Source organism: Xenopus tropicalis, chromosome 9, assembly GCF_000004195.4.
Source record: "Xenopus tropicalis strain Nigerian chromosome 9, UCB_Xtro_10.0, whole genome shotgun sequence".
In the NCBI taxonomy this organism is placed as follows: domain Eukaryota; kingdom Metazoa; phylum Chordata; class Amphibia; order Anura; family Pipidae; genus Xenopus; species Xenopus tropicalis.
This window is the reverse complement of record NC_030685.2, coordinates 25,649,163-25,665,589: the sequence shown is the minus strand read 5'-3', so window position 1 is coordinate 25,665,589 and position 16,427 is coordinate 25,649,163. Positions and strand designations below refer to the sequence as shown.

At 40.5% G+C, this 16,427-nt stretch overlaps 1 protein-coding gene across 3 annotated transcripts in view; it reads left to right on the top strand.

The window, feature by feature from the left end:
- Positions 1-8,931: 8,931 nt before the first annotated feature.
- The window catches only part of ccz1b (CCZ1 homolog B, vacuolar protein trafficking and biogenesis associated), a 29,044-nt gene continuing 21,548 nt past the window's right edge, over positions 8,932-16,427 (top strand). The window contains exons 1-7 of one of the 3 annotated variants that reach the window (XM_012970351.1): positions 8,932-9,513; positions 10,657-10,747; positions 12,082-12,179; positions 14,106-14,199; positions 14,427-14,501; positions 15,084-15,131; positions 15,792-15,875. In XM_012970351.1, coding sequence (XP_012825805.1) covers positions 10,658-10,747; positions 12,082-12,179; positions 14,106-14,199; positions 14,427-14,501; positions 15,084-15,131; positions 15,792-15,875 — 489 coding nt within the window. In that variant the 5' untranslated portion in view covers positions 8,932-9,513; position 10,657. 3 annotated transcript variants of the gene reach the window in all.

Sequence of the window (16,427 nt, the reverse complement as noted above, 5' to 3'; positions counted from 1 at the left end):
TTGGAAGCAAACCAATCCTATTTCATTTATTTCATGCATAAACATTTTTTTTACTAGAGAAAGGATTGTGATCCAAATTATGGAAAGACCCCTTATCCGTAAAACCCCAGGTCCCAACCATTGGATAACAGCTCCCCTATGTATATTACACTGTATTTGATATACCTATACCCCCCAAATGTAATAAAAGGGGGGGTAGATTGCCCAGGTGCAGCAACCTGTAACCAGTAAATGCTACAGACTAATTGCTGTAGGAGACTAGACCTGTAGTGAACTTTACACCTTTTATTACATAACCTAATTTCTGGCAATTTCTGCTCCCAGTGTTATGGAGAGGTTTGGTTATAAAGAATAGTGTTACAGTGGTATTTACAATGGCAGAACTAAAAGCTATTCGGCACCACAGCATTTTAGGTTGCTCCTAAATTTTAAAACAGATGCCACTGGGTATTGAGGACTTAAATAGTGGTAATGTGTATCTTTAGTTCCAGCCTTGGCTGTGGGGCCAAGTAACATATCATAAAGTCACTATCTGATGCACAACTGAGTTTGTTATGTTGTCTTGTGTTGTTAAGTGTAAGAGATCATTGCCTGGTAGTGAATGTTCTGTCAAAACAGGGTACATAGAGGAGCTTTTCTAATTATAAGGCACTCTGTGTTAAAGGAACAGTAACACCAAAAAATCAAAGTGTATAAAAGTAACTAAAATATAATGTGCTGCTGCCCTGCACTGGTAAAAGTTGTGTGTTTACTTCAGAAAGTCTACTATAATTTATATAAATAAGCTGCTATGTAGCCATGGAGGCAGCCATTCAAAGGAGAAAAGGCACAGGCACATAGCAGATAACAGATAAATCACCATTGTATTCTACAGAACTTATCCGTTATCTGCTATGTAACCTGTGCCTTTTCTCCTTTTTTCCAGCTTGAATGGCTGCCCCCGTGGCTACACAGCAGCTTATTATATAAATTATAGTAGTGTTACTGTAGCAAACACACCAGTTTTACCAGTGCAGGGCAACAGTGCATTATATTTGTATTACTTTAAAGCTTTTTCATTTTTTGGTGTTACTGTTCCTTTAACTTCACTCACCAAAGACTTAAATAGATGGTTTATAACAGGGGTGGGCAAACTACGGCCCGCGGGCCACATCCGGCCCGTTGGCCTTTTTAATCCGGCCCACCGACTCCGGGTCCCTTTAAATAATTTCTGGGCCCTGATTGGTTGCGCTTCGTGCGTGCTGTATACGCAGGGGGCACAACCATAAAAAAGGATGCAGCGGGGAGCCGGGAAACAGACGCAGCCGAACGATGGAGGGAGCCGCAGCAGGTCGGGGAGATGGAGGATGCTGGGGGGGGGGGGAGCTGGTGGGAGGACGTTGGCCCGGCCTGGCCCGCCTGTGAGTCAATGTGGCCCCCGAGCCAAAAACTTTGCCCACCCCTGGTTTAGAATATGTAGCTCTCAAACAGGTTCAGACTACTGGGACGCACAGCCAAAATTTAGCTGAATCCAAGTGCCTGGCCAAACAGAATTGGAACCCTTAAAACCACATACAAAAATTGGCAATTATTTACAGTGCACTTGGCTTGTTGCTCTTCTTATCCACATCCTACAAGTCATTTTAAATTACAGATATGAGAATGCTCAGGATCTGGGGTTTTCTGGATAAGGGGTCTTTCTGTAATTTGGATCTCCACACCCTACGTCTGCTAAAAAATCATTTTGACATTAAATAAAACCAATAGGATTGTTTTGACTCCAATTAGGATTATTTATATCTAAGTTGGGGTCAAGTACAATGTACTGTTTTATTATTACAGAGAAAATTAATTTTGAATTATTTGGTTAAAATTGAGTCTATGAGAGATGGCCTTCCCATAATTCAGAGCTTACTGGATAATGGGTTTCCAGATAACGGATCCCATACCTGTAACAATAGGGCTGAGCCGTGCATACAGACATTGTGCTCTTAGCCAGGCATTGGATTTTTTATCCAGTGCTCAGTGCAGAGCTCAGTATCCTCGGAGGTGCAAGTGCACTAAGGGAATTGCTGCCCCCCTTGGAGGACCAGCATTTAGTCAGGGCCCCTCTTAGGTCATAACAAGATTACAATAAAAGTAATCATTGGTATATATTGACCATTCAGGCTTGGCCTAATAATATATAGAACAGCAAATAAATGTTCACCCCAAAAATTGCCCTCCAGCTGAGTTTTCAGATGTATCTAGGAGAGCAAATGGGCACCTGAATTGTCCTTTAGCCGAAGCCCCCCTGACACTGCTTCAGGCCCCTCATGGGAGCCAGCCCAATGCTGCCTAAGGGGGTTATTGAAATTGCCATTTTACCTTCTACTAGTTTTCATGTTGAACAGCTGCCATTCATAAATTTTGGTAGGCCCTCCATAAATATATCCAGTCAAAGTAACTAAACAGAATTGACTTGCATATATAATACCAGTGTAATTATTTAATATAAAATGACATAAAGGGGCTGCTTTAAAAACATAGGTGCTAAACTGCACCAGTATAGCTGCCAAGAATAATCAATTAGCAATTCTGTGTAGCCTACTACATGCTGGGAAATTAAAGCAAAGCACTGATTAGTTTCTGCCACTGACTAGACTGGTGCTATTTAGCACATCTGTGTATATAGCAAGGTAGAACCAGAAACCAAAGAGAAAGGTAACTTTCTTAGAAAGTTATTGCTGACCCCTATCTTAAGTATATCCCAGACAACAGGCTGTCACTAAGTATCCCTCTATCAGCAAACACTCATGTATATTAAATATGCAAGAACTCTATACAGATTAAATTTACCTCAACAAAGGCAATTTATAGGTTGTTAGGACTTCTCCCTGCAATGAGGTAAAGGGGTAACTCTATGCGGAATAACGGGAACTACAGTATATGAATGTTCACAAAGCAGGTGGAAACTGTTCAATGGGTTTAAATTTCACCCATCTCTTTAATTGTATAGACAGTAACCACACACCATGATATGTTCTGACGCTGCACTTAATTGTTGATTCAGAGAAATGTGACTCTTCTCATCTACATCATACAAACTGACACCACCACACAAAAACCCATTTACATTATTTATAAAGCAGGGAAATCCCTTACATGACCCAAGGAAGCACTGGGTAATTCTGAAAGGCAAAACTCCATCACTCTCCAATAATATACAGGTATAGAACCTGTTATCCAGAAACACTGAAAGCCCTGAATTATGGAAAGGCCATCTCCCATTAACTTAATTTTGATCAAATTTAAAAAAAAACGATTTCCTTTTTCTCTGTAATAACAACACATTACCTTGTACTTGATCCTAACTAAGATATAATGAATTCTTGTTGGGGGCCAAACAATCATTTTGTGTTTATTTAATGGTTACATTTTTTTCTAGTATGGAGACCTGAATTATTAAAAGACCACTTATTTGGAAAACCCAAGGAACCATACCTGTACTCCAGGTTTATCTAGTTGTCTTCCTGGGCTGTTATACTGCACCTTCAAGCACTTACTTACCCATATGCACTCAAGTGTAATTCAGACGGTATACAAGGGGTGGCTAAACTGGGTGGCCACAAGCAGTTTGCCTTTATGAGACCAGAAAAAGATGGCATCAATTCTGGAAAAACCCTTACATCCGGGAAAGTAAAAACACAGTATGAAACAGAAAAGACAGCACCAATTCTGGGAAATCATAACATTCGGGGAAGCAAAAATCTAAAATTCAACCCTTCCAAGTAAACCCATCATGCACAAACCTATACTGATCTATCTATACACTCACACACATAAACTATATATACAAACATTAATACCAACTGTAGATATTAGTATCACAATAGCCTTGGATACTATGCTTGTTCAAGAACTCATCCAGACCCCTTTTAAAGGCATTAAAGGAACAGTAACGCCAAAAAATTAAAGAGTTTTAAAGTAAATGAAATATAATGTACTGTTGCCCTGCACTGGTAAAAGTTGTGTGTTTGCTACAGTAACTCTACTATAGTTTATATAAATAAGCTGCTGTGTAGCCACGGGGGCAGCCATTCAAGCTGGAAAAAAGGAGAAAAGGCACAGGCTACATAGCAGATAACTAATAAGCTCTGTAGAATACAATAGTGTTTTATCTGTTATCTGCTAAGTGCCTGTGCCTTTTCTCCTTTGAATGGCTGTCCTCGGGGCTACATAGCTGCATTCTTTATATAAACCATAGTAGTGTTTCTGAGGCAAACACACCAGTTGTACCAGTGCAGGGCAGCAGTACATTATATTGGAATTTCTTTCATACACTTGAATTTTTTGGTGTTACTGTTCCTTTAACAGAATCTGCCATTACAACATTACTAGGAATGGCATTCCCCAACCTCACTGCCCTCACCTGGAAGCTCCGTTCCTCTAATCTAAAGGGGTGACCTCTGGTGCGTTGATCTTTTTATGGGGAAAAAAGAACATCCCATATCTGCCTATAATCCCCTCTAATGTACTTGTACAGAGTAATCATGTCCCCTCGCAAGCGCCTCTTTCCCAGAGAAAACAACCCCAACCTCGACAGTCTAACCTCATAGCTTAAATCTTCCATCCCCTTTACCAATTTAATTGCAGTCTCTGCTCTCTCTCCAGCTCATTAATATCCTTCTTAAGGACTGGAGCCCAAAAATCCCTTGAGTCAATGCCCTTTTTTATACAAGGCAGCACTTTATTTGCTTTAGTAGCCACCTAATGACACTGCCTGGAATTAGACAACTTCCTTAATGTTTAAGGATACCCCCAATAAATTACCACTTGTTTCTCTTTTATTTATTTATTTTTCACAAAGCAGCAGTTTTGTCATGCCTTATAGTTGTTTTTAAAAGTATTCATACCACAGCACCAGAAGTGCATTAAAAGGGACATTTGGGGATTACAACATCCCTTTTAACATTTGCTATCTTACGTGATGGTCATTAGTATACTGTATTCTAATTTAGGGCGATGACACATGAGGGGAATAGCCCTAAAATTAATATTCTCTAGCAGAGGCGACTAATTTTCAGAAAGGATTTTTTACTGTGAGAGCTGTGAAGTTGTGGAATTTGCTCCAATGAATCATTTGTACTGGCTGATACATTATATAGCTTTAAGAAGGGGTTGGATGGCTTTTTAGCTAGTGAGGGAATACAGGGTTATGGGAAATAGCTCTTAGTACAAGTTGATCCAGGGACTGGTCCGATTGCCATCTTGGAGTCAGAAAGGAATTTTTCCCCTCTGCAGGAAATATTTTGCCTTCCTCTGGATCAACTAGAAGTTAGGCAGGTTATATATAGGCATTATGGTTGAACGTGATGGACGTACGTCTTTTTTTTAACCTAACTTACTATGTTACTATGTTATCTCTGAGAATGTAAACAGCCAGTAGGAAAACATACATGTCGCTTCAGCTTTCCAAAGCTGTTTTCCTACCAGCAATTTACATTCTCGCCGGTAGGAAAGCACCGAGGAGATTAGTTGCCCCCGCTAGACTAATCTCCTTATGTGTCATCGGCCTTATAAAGGATGCAACCCTCAGCCTTGCACACATTACCAACAACTCCCTTAATTTAGAAATGGGATGTGTTGGCACTCCAGTATTGACCCCATAGACACATAACCACGCTTACAAATCTTTTAATAGAGTAGGAAGCGTGTTGCTGCCTTAGAAGACAAAAAAAGAAATGGAATTTACAGGTAACAAATACCCACATTCCTTCTGTCTTCTGGCAACACACTAAGAGAATTATTTAGCAACGGGAGAGAGGAAAAAAAAGAAATTAGTAATATTAAGTAATAACTTTTTGACCAAAAGCAGCTTTCCCTGTTGAAATATCTAGGCCAGTGCTGTCCAACTGGCGGCCCGCGGGCCGCATGCGGCCCGCGACCCCCCTCTGTGTGGCCCCCCACCTGTCTGGCTGCTTTGATGGCTTACCTTTGAGTAAGCATTAAGTGGTATCAGTACTGTGATTAACTGGCCCCCTGCATGGTTCTCACCTCAGATTCAGGCTGTAATCCCTCTGTATTGTTTAAATATGTAATCCCCTGTGTTTTTCACACCTTTTAATACCTGCATTGTTCACCCCCTGCAGTGTTCCCACCTCAGGCTCAGGCTGTAATCACTCCCATTGTTCACTTCTTCACACCTCAGACATAGGTACTGTAGGCAGAGTATGGTACATACAGCCAGCATAGGGCAGGTAGAGTATGGCACACACAGGCAGCATAGGTCAGGGAGGGTATGGCACACACACAGGAAGGGTAGGGCAGGCAGAATATGGCACACAGAGGCAGCATAGGGAAGTCAGAGTATGGCACACACAGGCAGGGTAGGGCAGGCAGAGTATTGCACACACAGGCAGGGTAGGGCAGGCAGAGTATGGCACACAGAGGCAGCATAGGGAAGGCAGAGTATGGCACACACAGGCAGGGTTGGACAGGCAGAGTGCTGCCTGTGTGTGCCATACTCTGCTTGCCCTATGCTGCTTGTGGGAGGTGAACCTGGCAGGGGTTTGTTGTGGGAGTTTGTTAGCAGTTGGAAATAGCCATTAAATGGTCCCTAAGGTGTGTAATTATGTACTGGGGGTTGCTCTGCTATCCACAGGGGAGGAGGAGGCATATGGAATTTAAGGGTATATCTTAATATGACATAATTCTTTCACATATGAATGATGGTTGATATCCCCACAGTAAGGACCAAGCATTTGGGATTTTGCTGTGCTACCACCATTGTGATAAAATAGGTGTGGTTTGAAGTGGGTGTGGTTTCAAAAAGGGGAGTGGTCAAAACTGGCTTCCATTAGCGGCCCTCCACCATGTATGCTAGAGAAATTCCGGCCCTCGGCACCATAGAAGTTGGACAGCACTGATCTAGGCAATTGTTCCTTGCAAATGAACAGACACTTCTCCAGGTGGCTGCCTTGCAAATCTGCTTCACAACAATCTTCACCTTTTCTGGCCAGGAACTTGACAAAGATCTATTTGTATAAGCTTTGATTTCCTCTGGAGGTTGAAACCCAGATGAAGAGTATGCAAGTGAAGTGGTTTGCTTAATCCTCCTGGACAGTGATGGTTTTGAGGCCTTTACTGTGAGCCGAAAGAAGAACCTTGCGTTATAGTCCCGCCCCTAGATTTGCTGATCTAGGTATCAAATCTACTAAGAATCACTTTTTGTATTCTTAAAGCAGAAGAAAAGTTGTAAAAACATAAACACTATGTAGTTTAATCACATTGTTGTCTACTTTGTCCCCTAAAGCTGGCCCCTACTTATGATCTCTATCTTTAAAGAGCAGCCACTTCTTCTACCAGTTCTTTGCTAATGCGCATGCACTAAGCTTTTTTTCCCTGCCCCCTGTCCCTTAGTGATATGAGGGTTGACACACCACCCACGGGTTTACCCTTAGGTCAAATGGGTTAGGGTTGAAATCTGGGTGACCATTGCAGGTTTGGGTTGGGCGCAGGTCAGACTGGAAAGTACATTCTTCATCTGCTCCTGAAGTTTCCCTATCTTGGAACCTAAGCACAAATAGAAGTAGCTTAGAGAGTGAAAAGAAACACAGATTTGGGTTGGGTCCAGGTGCAGTTCCAACAATGGCAACAGTTTGCTAGTTAGGGTCAGGTGCGGATTAAAGTTTTGTGGGTTAGGGTCAGGTTTGGCTCAAGTTTTTTCAACTTGTGTAATCAGCTTCCTATGTTTGCTCTACTCAACAAAGTATGCTTATTAATACAGCTTGGGAATGCAGTGTTGGTCCCAGGCCATCAGGTAAACGAACACAGGTACTTTCAGTGCTAGCAATTTCCTGTTTCTCAGGCAAACTTAGTAGCGCAAAGCTGCACTGGGGGAACATATTCTCCTTTAAAGGCAATTGAAATGACAGAATGGGGACACAAATCCCCTCTAGAGACGACAGTAGTACAGAATTAACACTTGCCCCCTTAAGCTAAAACCAAATATTCCATTCAAATTGTACTGTTGACAACCAGAAAAATTGTCTGGGAGCCTCTAACATCTACAAACTAAAGATTACTGTTGATACCCATTAGATTCTCCTATATTAGCACATATATTGTCCATAGATTGTGAAAAATATTGTCTTAGTCTTCACATAAAACTCAAAAATGCTGTCTGTCTATAGGTAACAGTGTGACAGCCAGTGTGGCCTAACTCCTCTGTGAATTATGGAAAACCCCTTCCAGCACCAGTCTTCACCAAACCCAGGACTTTCTGCTGCGGAACTGAGAGGGAACCTTTACACATCATAGTTATAAACAGAGGAAACAAAGTATAAAAGATTAATTTGGTCAATTTCATCCATTGTCTTCTCTTAAAAAAGCCGTTGTCCTGCCCGTTGCTTACACAAAAATACTGGTACCCTCAAAGTACATAGCAAACTAAAAAAAGGTGTCTTAATTTCACCTGGCCCTAGTTTGCTCAAAAACTTTCCTTTTTAGTCAAATTGGATGAAGAGGCAATAATGACAGGAGGCACTGCTGACAACCAGTCTTTTTACTTATGAAACAGGAGACTAGGGAATTGATCAAGCCCCCTCTCTCTTTTGTATGTTTGTAGACCCTCAGACAGGATGAACAGTGTAACTGCTCCTGCAGCAAAATCTTTTGGGAGGGTCCGGCCTGATCAGTACAGCAGACCCCGTGGTCCAGGCCACCCCTTACCTCAGGGTCTGCCATCTATAAATAGCCATGATTCTGGAAAGGACTACCTGAGGGACACCTGGCCAAAAAATGACATGTCCACTGGCAGGTTTACAAATCGTATCAGGACAGGAAGCGCATCAGCTCATTAAGGCTCATTCTTTCAACACAAACCAATGGTTTGGTCCAATAATCGGGTCAATCCAATATCGCCCAGCTCAATGTAGGCATATTAGAAGCACTCATTTGGCAATGTCGCCAAACCCGTGGCTCTTTCAACATATAGCCAGTTTTTCTCATAGCTCTAAGCAAAAAATATAAATGACTTCAGAAATAAAGAGAACTGAGGTGGAGGGAGACTTTTTTATTTATTTTTTCGTTCTTTAACTGAAGTATAAAGTGCCAGCAGAAAAAAATACAGTGTGGGGCCTCAGCGTCATTAACACCGTGCGCTTGTGTGGGAGACAATCTTTTTTTATTTATTTTTTCGTTCTTTAACCAAAGTATAAGGTGCCAGCAGAAGAAAATACAGTGTGGGGCCTCAGCGTCATTAACACCGTGCGCTTGTGTGGGAGACAATCTTTTTTTATTTATTTTTTCGTTCTTTAATCAAAGTATAAGGTGCCAGCAGAAGAAAATACAGTGTGGTGCCTCCGCGTCATTAACACCGTGCGCTTGTGAGTTACGCCGTGCTTCTCGTCACTCACACAAGCCGGCTACGTGTGCGTCATTACGCTTACGTAAAGTCGTGACGCCCCGGTCTCGCGTGATGAGACTAGTGGCGTCGGGATTTTGTATATGACAGGAAGCGAGGAGCCTGTAGTTGACAGCTTTGCGGGTCGGGTATGTAGCCAAAAGCCGGATTGTTAAGAAATTGGATTAGCTGCCTCCTCTGCTGTCAGTAAGGCGCAGACCTCTGAAGTGTGGTTGGGATTTCCCCTATGCAGTCCCTGTACGTCTCTGCAGAGTCTAAAACTTCTGTGACAGAACAAGCAGTATAGGGAAACTGTATAGGGAAAAGAACATGTAGGCACATTACTTTCCACAATTCACTTGAAGGTTTGCAGTCTCTGGCAGCTAGGGGTCAGGTAATTCAAGTAAATGCAGCGCAGCTGGATTCTCCCATAGAACAACCCCCCCCCCCCCAATACCTGCCCTGTTTCTAATTCTTGCCCCCATTCACAAGGCTTACATGCCCTGCTTCTGTTGAGAGCTGAGATTATTTGTGTCGCTCTGCTTTGTTAATAGGCCCATTAAAGTGATACTGACACTAAAAAAACACTTTTTAAAATATGAATCTACATAAAAAGCTACCTATAGGTCATGTTGATCATTTTTTGCTGATATGGCTGCTTTTGTGGGTAATTGTTACTTGAAATCCCAAAACCTGACTGTTTTGCCAGTCTGACTGTCCCTTCTCAGCCTGTCCGTTATAGCTTCTAATGCTAACGGCCTACTGCTGCACAGATATGGCCGCCCCCTCATAGAGGAACATGGGGGATCAGAGAAGTAATGTAAAAGCTTGGACAAATACTTTTATGGCAAAATTATAAATAGCATGCAAAGACAATGTTATGACAGATGTAAAAAAGGTTTCATTTCTGGTGTCAGTATCTCTTTAAAACTTGTGTGTTCTTGCTGAGGTTATTTTACCTGGTAGAAGCTACTTATGTTTTAGCCTTTTCAGCCTGTGGCTCTCCCAGCATCCCTTAGCATGAGAAAAAGCTTTGAGGCAATCTATTAGTCGGACGCGTACCTAAATGAATGAAAGAAGCACTGTAAGGTGCAGATCTTACAAGCTAAGTTCCCAATCACATACACTACAGTGAGTGTTAGTAGGAGCTAGTTAATGTACCTGTATGATTTGTGGATCCATTTATATTGTTCTATGATCATTTAAGCAGGTGTAATGATGTATATTGCACAGCACTGAGTAGAACTGTTTATCTGACACCTGTATTTATTTTAGCGTTTGTGTGTCTGCAGGATGGCATATGCAGTCCAGGATAAACGGTTTGCTCCATCCTTACTAAGCTTCTTCATATATAACCCAAAGTTTGGCCCACGAGAAGGAGAAGTAAGTGTAACGTTTTATTTGCTTCCTCTTTGAGAGTATTTATGGAAATGTTGGTATTGGAAACGAAAGTAGACTTTAAATTATGTTCTCACTGGTGTAGCTATAGAGGAAGCAGACCCTGTGCTCATTGGGGACCTATAAGGTACCAACATATATACTACAGAGTAGTTGAGGCTGCTGTCTGCTGTTTTTTTATGCTTATGTCACCCTGAAAACTATATTTGTAATGTGAGTTCTCTGTATTCTCCTACATGGATATCATAAAGCTAAGCTAAAATAATTGTAGAAGCAGCCTTTCACTAGGAAAGCCCCAGTTTGCATCCTGAGCATAGGCCAGTACTGCTCCAACACTCTCTTGTTCTACCAGTGCTTACATTTTCCTTAATGTCTGATCAAGCTTTACTCTTTCAGAGACATTGTAGAGATTCTGATGCCTGCTTAAACAAGCCAGATCCTGTGTAGTAGAAGGCATAGTACCTGCTTACTACCTGACCCAATTTTCAGATAAAATATGTAAGTTACTGGTTACTGTGGGTCTGTCCCCCAATGGTGGGCAGCCTGGAGCTGTAGTTAAGGTGTCCAGCTTAAAGACCATTTAGGGTAAGAATAATTAGATTTTGGGTGAATGCCTGTTTTCTGTCCTAGATATTTTTGGAACTATGGCTGGATAAGTGACTAAAGCTGGCCATACACGCACCAATAATATCGTACGAAACCTCGTTTCGTACGATATTCGGTGTGTGTATGGCTGCTCAAGAGGCGACCGATATCGCAAAAGGCTGCGAATATCTGTTTTTCTAAAGAGAGGCCTGGCCAACTGTTGAAATGCAAACAGAGGCTTTAACCAAAAATGTCCAAATACCACTGCTGTAACTTGAGCTATTATGTAGTACCATGCAAACTTCTCTCTGGTATAACATAGCAACCAGTCAAATTTTAACCTATCTTCTGCTACTAATTTGCTTGTTTGTTACTGTAGCTTGGATGAGCTTTGTTACTGTACTTCATAACCCCCAAAACATGTAATTCTATTGAGAAAATAACCTGTGCTACATCTGGCTTATGGAATCAATATCAATTGAGCTTGGTGCCATGTATGAGAGGGAAAGGATCTTGTGCTCTTAACAGTAAGTCAAGTTCATTTGAGGTGTGAGATTTAAAGTAGTAGAGGAAGTAAAGGAAGTAGCCCAATAGGATTACATTGAGATAAGAAGCAAAGTGCCCTTCACATGTGTTTAATGATTCTTAACCTAGCAATATCTGCACTGTACATTAATGTCATGTTCCTTGTTTGTTGCTACAGCCCTGACTTTTATTTTTTTATTTCCATGCAGGAAGAAAAAAAGATTCTCTTTTACCACCCAAATGAAGTAGAAAAAAATGAAAAAATTAGAAATGTCGGCTTATGTGAAGCAATCGTGCAGTTTACCAGGTATTATAGCAGTTGAACCAAACCTTCACTTTGTAGTAACAGTGTTTGTATGAAAATGATTCTTAGGCAAGGTCTAACTAACCAAGAGGATGGGGTGGGAGGGACAGACCACCTATTGTTGCTGGAAGAAACAAAAAAACAAATATTTGCTTTCAGTGCAAATTATAATCAAAGGTGTATGTGCTCCTGTAAGTGCAAAGATATTTTACAAATATTTTTGTATTTGTGGCCTGTTTGCGGAACACAAAGATGGGCGACTTACAGCAGGTTTTTTTTTTTTTAAGAAAAACTATACCTCAGAAAGAATACCTAACCAACAGATAGTTTACATCATATTAAGTGGTCTATTTAAAGGAGAAGGAAAGTCAAAATCACTTGGTGGTGCCAAAATGTTAGGCACCCCCAAGTGACTTCAATCGCTTACCTTCTACTCTGGGCTGGTGCCCCTGTTCAGAGAGAACAGCACCAGCCCGGGGTAGCTGCAGCGCTTCCTCCTTCTTTGTTCGCTGCGCGCACATGCGCAGTAGAGTGAATAGCGGAACTTTAAAGGGACAGTAACACCAAAAAATTAAAGTGTATAAAAGTAATTACTATATAATGTAATACTGCCCTGTTCTGGTACAACTGGTGTGTTTTCCTTAGAAAGACTACTATAGTTTAGTAGCCACGGGGGCAGCCATTTACAGGAGAAAAGGCACAGGTTACTTAGCAGATAACAGATAAAACCCCATTATATTCTACAAAGCTTATCTGTTATCTGCTATGTGCCTGTGCCTTTTCTCCTTTTTCCCAGCTTCAATGGCTGCCCCCGTGTTGACACAGCAGTTCATTTATATAAACTATAGTAGCGTTTCTGTTGCAAACTTACCAGTTTTACCAGCGCAGGGCAACTGTACATTATATTTTAATTACTTTAAAACACTTTCATTTTTTGGTGTTACTGTTCCTTTAACAGAGAAGTCGGCTTTTTCACTCTACTGCGCATGCGCTTGACTCACAGTCAAGGCTTAACGAAGGAGGAAGCGCATCGTCCCAGGTGCCCCGGGCTGGTGCTGTTTTCTCCTAACAGGGGCACCAGCCCGGGGTGCAAGGTAAGTGATTTAAGTCACTTGGGGGTGCCTAACATTTTGGCACCCCCAAGTGACTTTGACTTTCCTTGTCCTTTAAAAAACTGGATTACAGTAGAACCCTGCTTTTATGTAACCAGATTTTACATCTTCCCGCTTTTGATGCCGTTTTTTTTACTGCAGTCCCATGCTGGCAAGCTGCTTTTTTTCCCTCGGGAGGACAGAACTTTGTCCGTTAATTGTCTGACGTGATCATCTTTGTGTGCACTGTGAATCGTATGATCCCAGGGGGTGGCCCTTGTATTTAAAATGGCAATTTTCTTTTTAGGAGTACCCAATGACACATACTACTAAAAAGCATATTTTTAATGAAAATTATCTATTTGTATGACGCAGGGTTTCGCATATGAGCTGTTCTAATACTATTTATTAGTATAAAGACCTGCATTGTTCTGGGGTGTAGTTTTCCTTTAACAAAAATGCCTAAATCTGGGTATATTAGGAATTATAACTTAACTTAAGTGGGAGTTGATAAATTAACAACTTACCTCCTGGCTTAACCAATGGGAAACGTAAGATAGTGGACTTTTGACTGTCAATTTTGTGCAAAAAAATCTCGTATAATGGTTTTTAGTCTGTAGTAGATCTCCAAACATCAACAGCCCTGGTGGTTTCTGACTATTCCTCTGTATTATATTAGTTGAACAAGACATTCTTTAAAGCTATGGTTGCCTTTAGAAGCACTGGTGTGCGGGGCAGTCTTTTCTTACACAACGACAAAGTCAGAAAATAGCAGCCAGGTAAATCATATTAATGATAGGTGCTATTTATTGAACTGTTTGCTTTTTTTTTTTTTAAGGACCTTCAATCCAACAAAACCTGCTAAATCTTTGCATACTCAGAAAAACAGACAGTTTTTTCATGAGCCAGAAGAGGGCTTTTGGATGGTCATGGTAAGTAACTCAAAGTAATAATCTCACACTCTTGCAGAGTTATGCCCATAAATATTATACACCAGTCAACATGTCTTGTCATCCTTCATCCGTCAGATGACTTAATGCACAGCATGGTTAAAGCTTATTTGGTTAAAACAGTGTTCGGGTACAGGTTTGGGGTACTTTTGTAGGCATATGCATGTGCTATCTCTGTTGCTTACACTGGTATTGCCAACCGTCTTTAGGTAGTGAAAAATCCACTTGCAGAAAAGCAAAAAGAAGGCAAGACAGTGTTGGAATACCAAGAAGATGAGTTATTAGTGAGTATGACCTGGTTTTATTTTTTCCTGTGTTACATTTATTATTATTATTTAAGAAGTGTATAGGATTAAGAAAAAGTGTCACATTTACACAAAAGTTTGGTACCATTCTTGCAGCAGGAGAACACTCTCTCCCCCCATATCCTACATCCACCTGACATTATTTTACTCCGTTTTCAGTCTCTGGGACCACCTTTACAATTTAGTGGCTTGAAATTCCTCAGTGACTGTATACTGATTAAGATTTGTAGGTCCCCAAAATGCCTAATACAATTGTAACCCCTACCTCCTTGATGACTACCTTATACATACACAGATTCTATAGGCTCAGATTGTATCAAAGTATGTAGCTTGCTTGTATTACATTTCTGTTAGTGGTGCATGATTGGTGTTCCACTCTACTAACTGTAACTCTCTCAGTTTTAGTTCAGTGTAGTGTCAGAAAAAAAAAGTTTTATATAATTACTGTGACCTCCCATTCATTATTATGTATGAATATAGCAGTTGGTGAAACTGAATATGCACTATTATAAGCACTAGATTGTAATTTGACCTAAATGTTTTTTTTTTTTTCACCTGCAGGATAAAGTTTATTCCTCAGTGCTTCAACAGTGTTACAGAATGTACAAGGTAACTATACTTTGCCCATACTGGGAAAATTTTGCCTCAAACAAATGCTCTTCCATTCTATTCTTTGCATATTGTTAAGAGTTTTGTGCTGTCTGATATATCTTCACACTGCTTTACCACTAAAAGCTAAGAAATCTAGATTATATTCTTTAACATCAAAAATATTCTTCATCAGAATATAAAACTTTGTTATATGCACCTATAGCATTGGCTTGTTGAGATTCAACAGTAAGAGGCCAAATATTTGTAATATATACAAGATATAAACCCTTTGGTATTCTAGGGTATATTAAATAGAACATCTGTCCTGTGAGTTTTTAGATAGCGCTGTCTTAAATGGGTAATTAACAATAAAAAAAAATTACCTTTGTGCCTTCCAGTCTTTTATATTTATCCTTCTGGTGGTCCTTTTACCTGGATTCCTGGCCTAGGTATCACTATCCAGTTTCCAAACAGGGCTTAAAATTCAATTATGAAAAACCCATTATGTAAAGGTCAGTTTCACCAATAAAGCTAGGCCTTGAGGATGCATGCCTTATGTTGAAATCAAGTGAACTGTTTTGCAAATCCTGTTTTAATATTTATTAGATGTAGTCTTTTTTTACCTAAACTGCCATTTCACATCATTCTGCAATGTAATGGTCTCTGTTCTCTGTCTAGCTATTTAATGGCACTTTCAGCAGGGCAATGGAAGTTGGGCAGGTTGAACTGCTTAAGGACAGACTGGAGAAGTTCTTTCATCGGGTCAGTATGTTCGACTATTGTTTTATCTATAACAATTCTGTATAACAAATTATTTTTCTTTCTCTGGCCTTATTTCCTTGTTGACCTCGGTATTTACAGATATTCGCTAATAATATTTATCCTTATGCCAGTTTACCTTGCAGCCATGTTGTTTGCATAATTCTATGCTTTGTTTATAACCAATGCAAATCAGTCTTTCTAATCTGTTACTCAAATCAGTGATGCCTGCTTGAGTACAATTTCTGTTAGTTGCACTGTCATTATAGTTACGGGGTGGTGTTTTTGAAATGCTTTTGTTCAGATAAGGAATATTTGGCATATTTAGTCAGCACATTTTAAAAAAAGGAACAAAGGTTATAAATATCAGATGTGAGATTTTAACCCATGACTCCAGGAAAGAAGGTGTTGTTAATGGTAAACATGCCATGCTTATCACTGTTATTTATCATTCATATACCGTGAAATATGCCGGAAAGTGTTAACTCAGCAATTTTTATGTCCACCAAACGTTCTGTTTTTGCCACTGTATGCTAAGGTACTTTTACTGGAGTA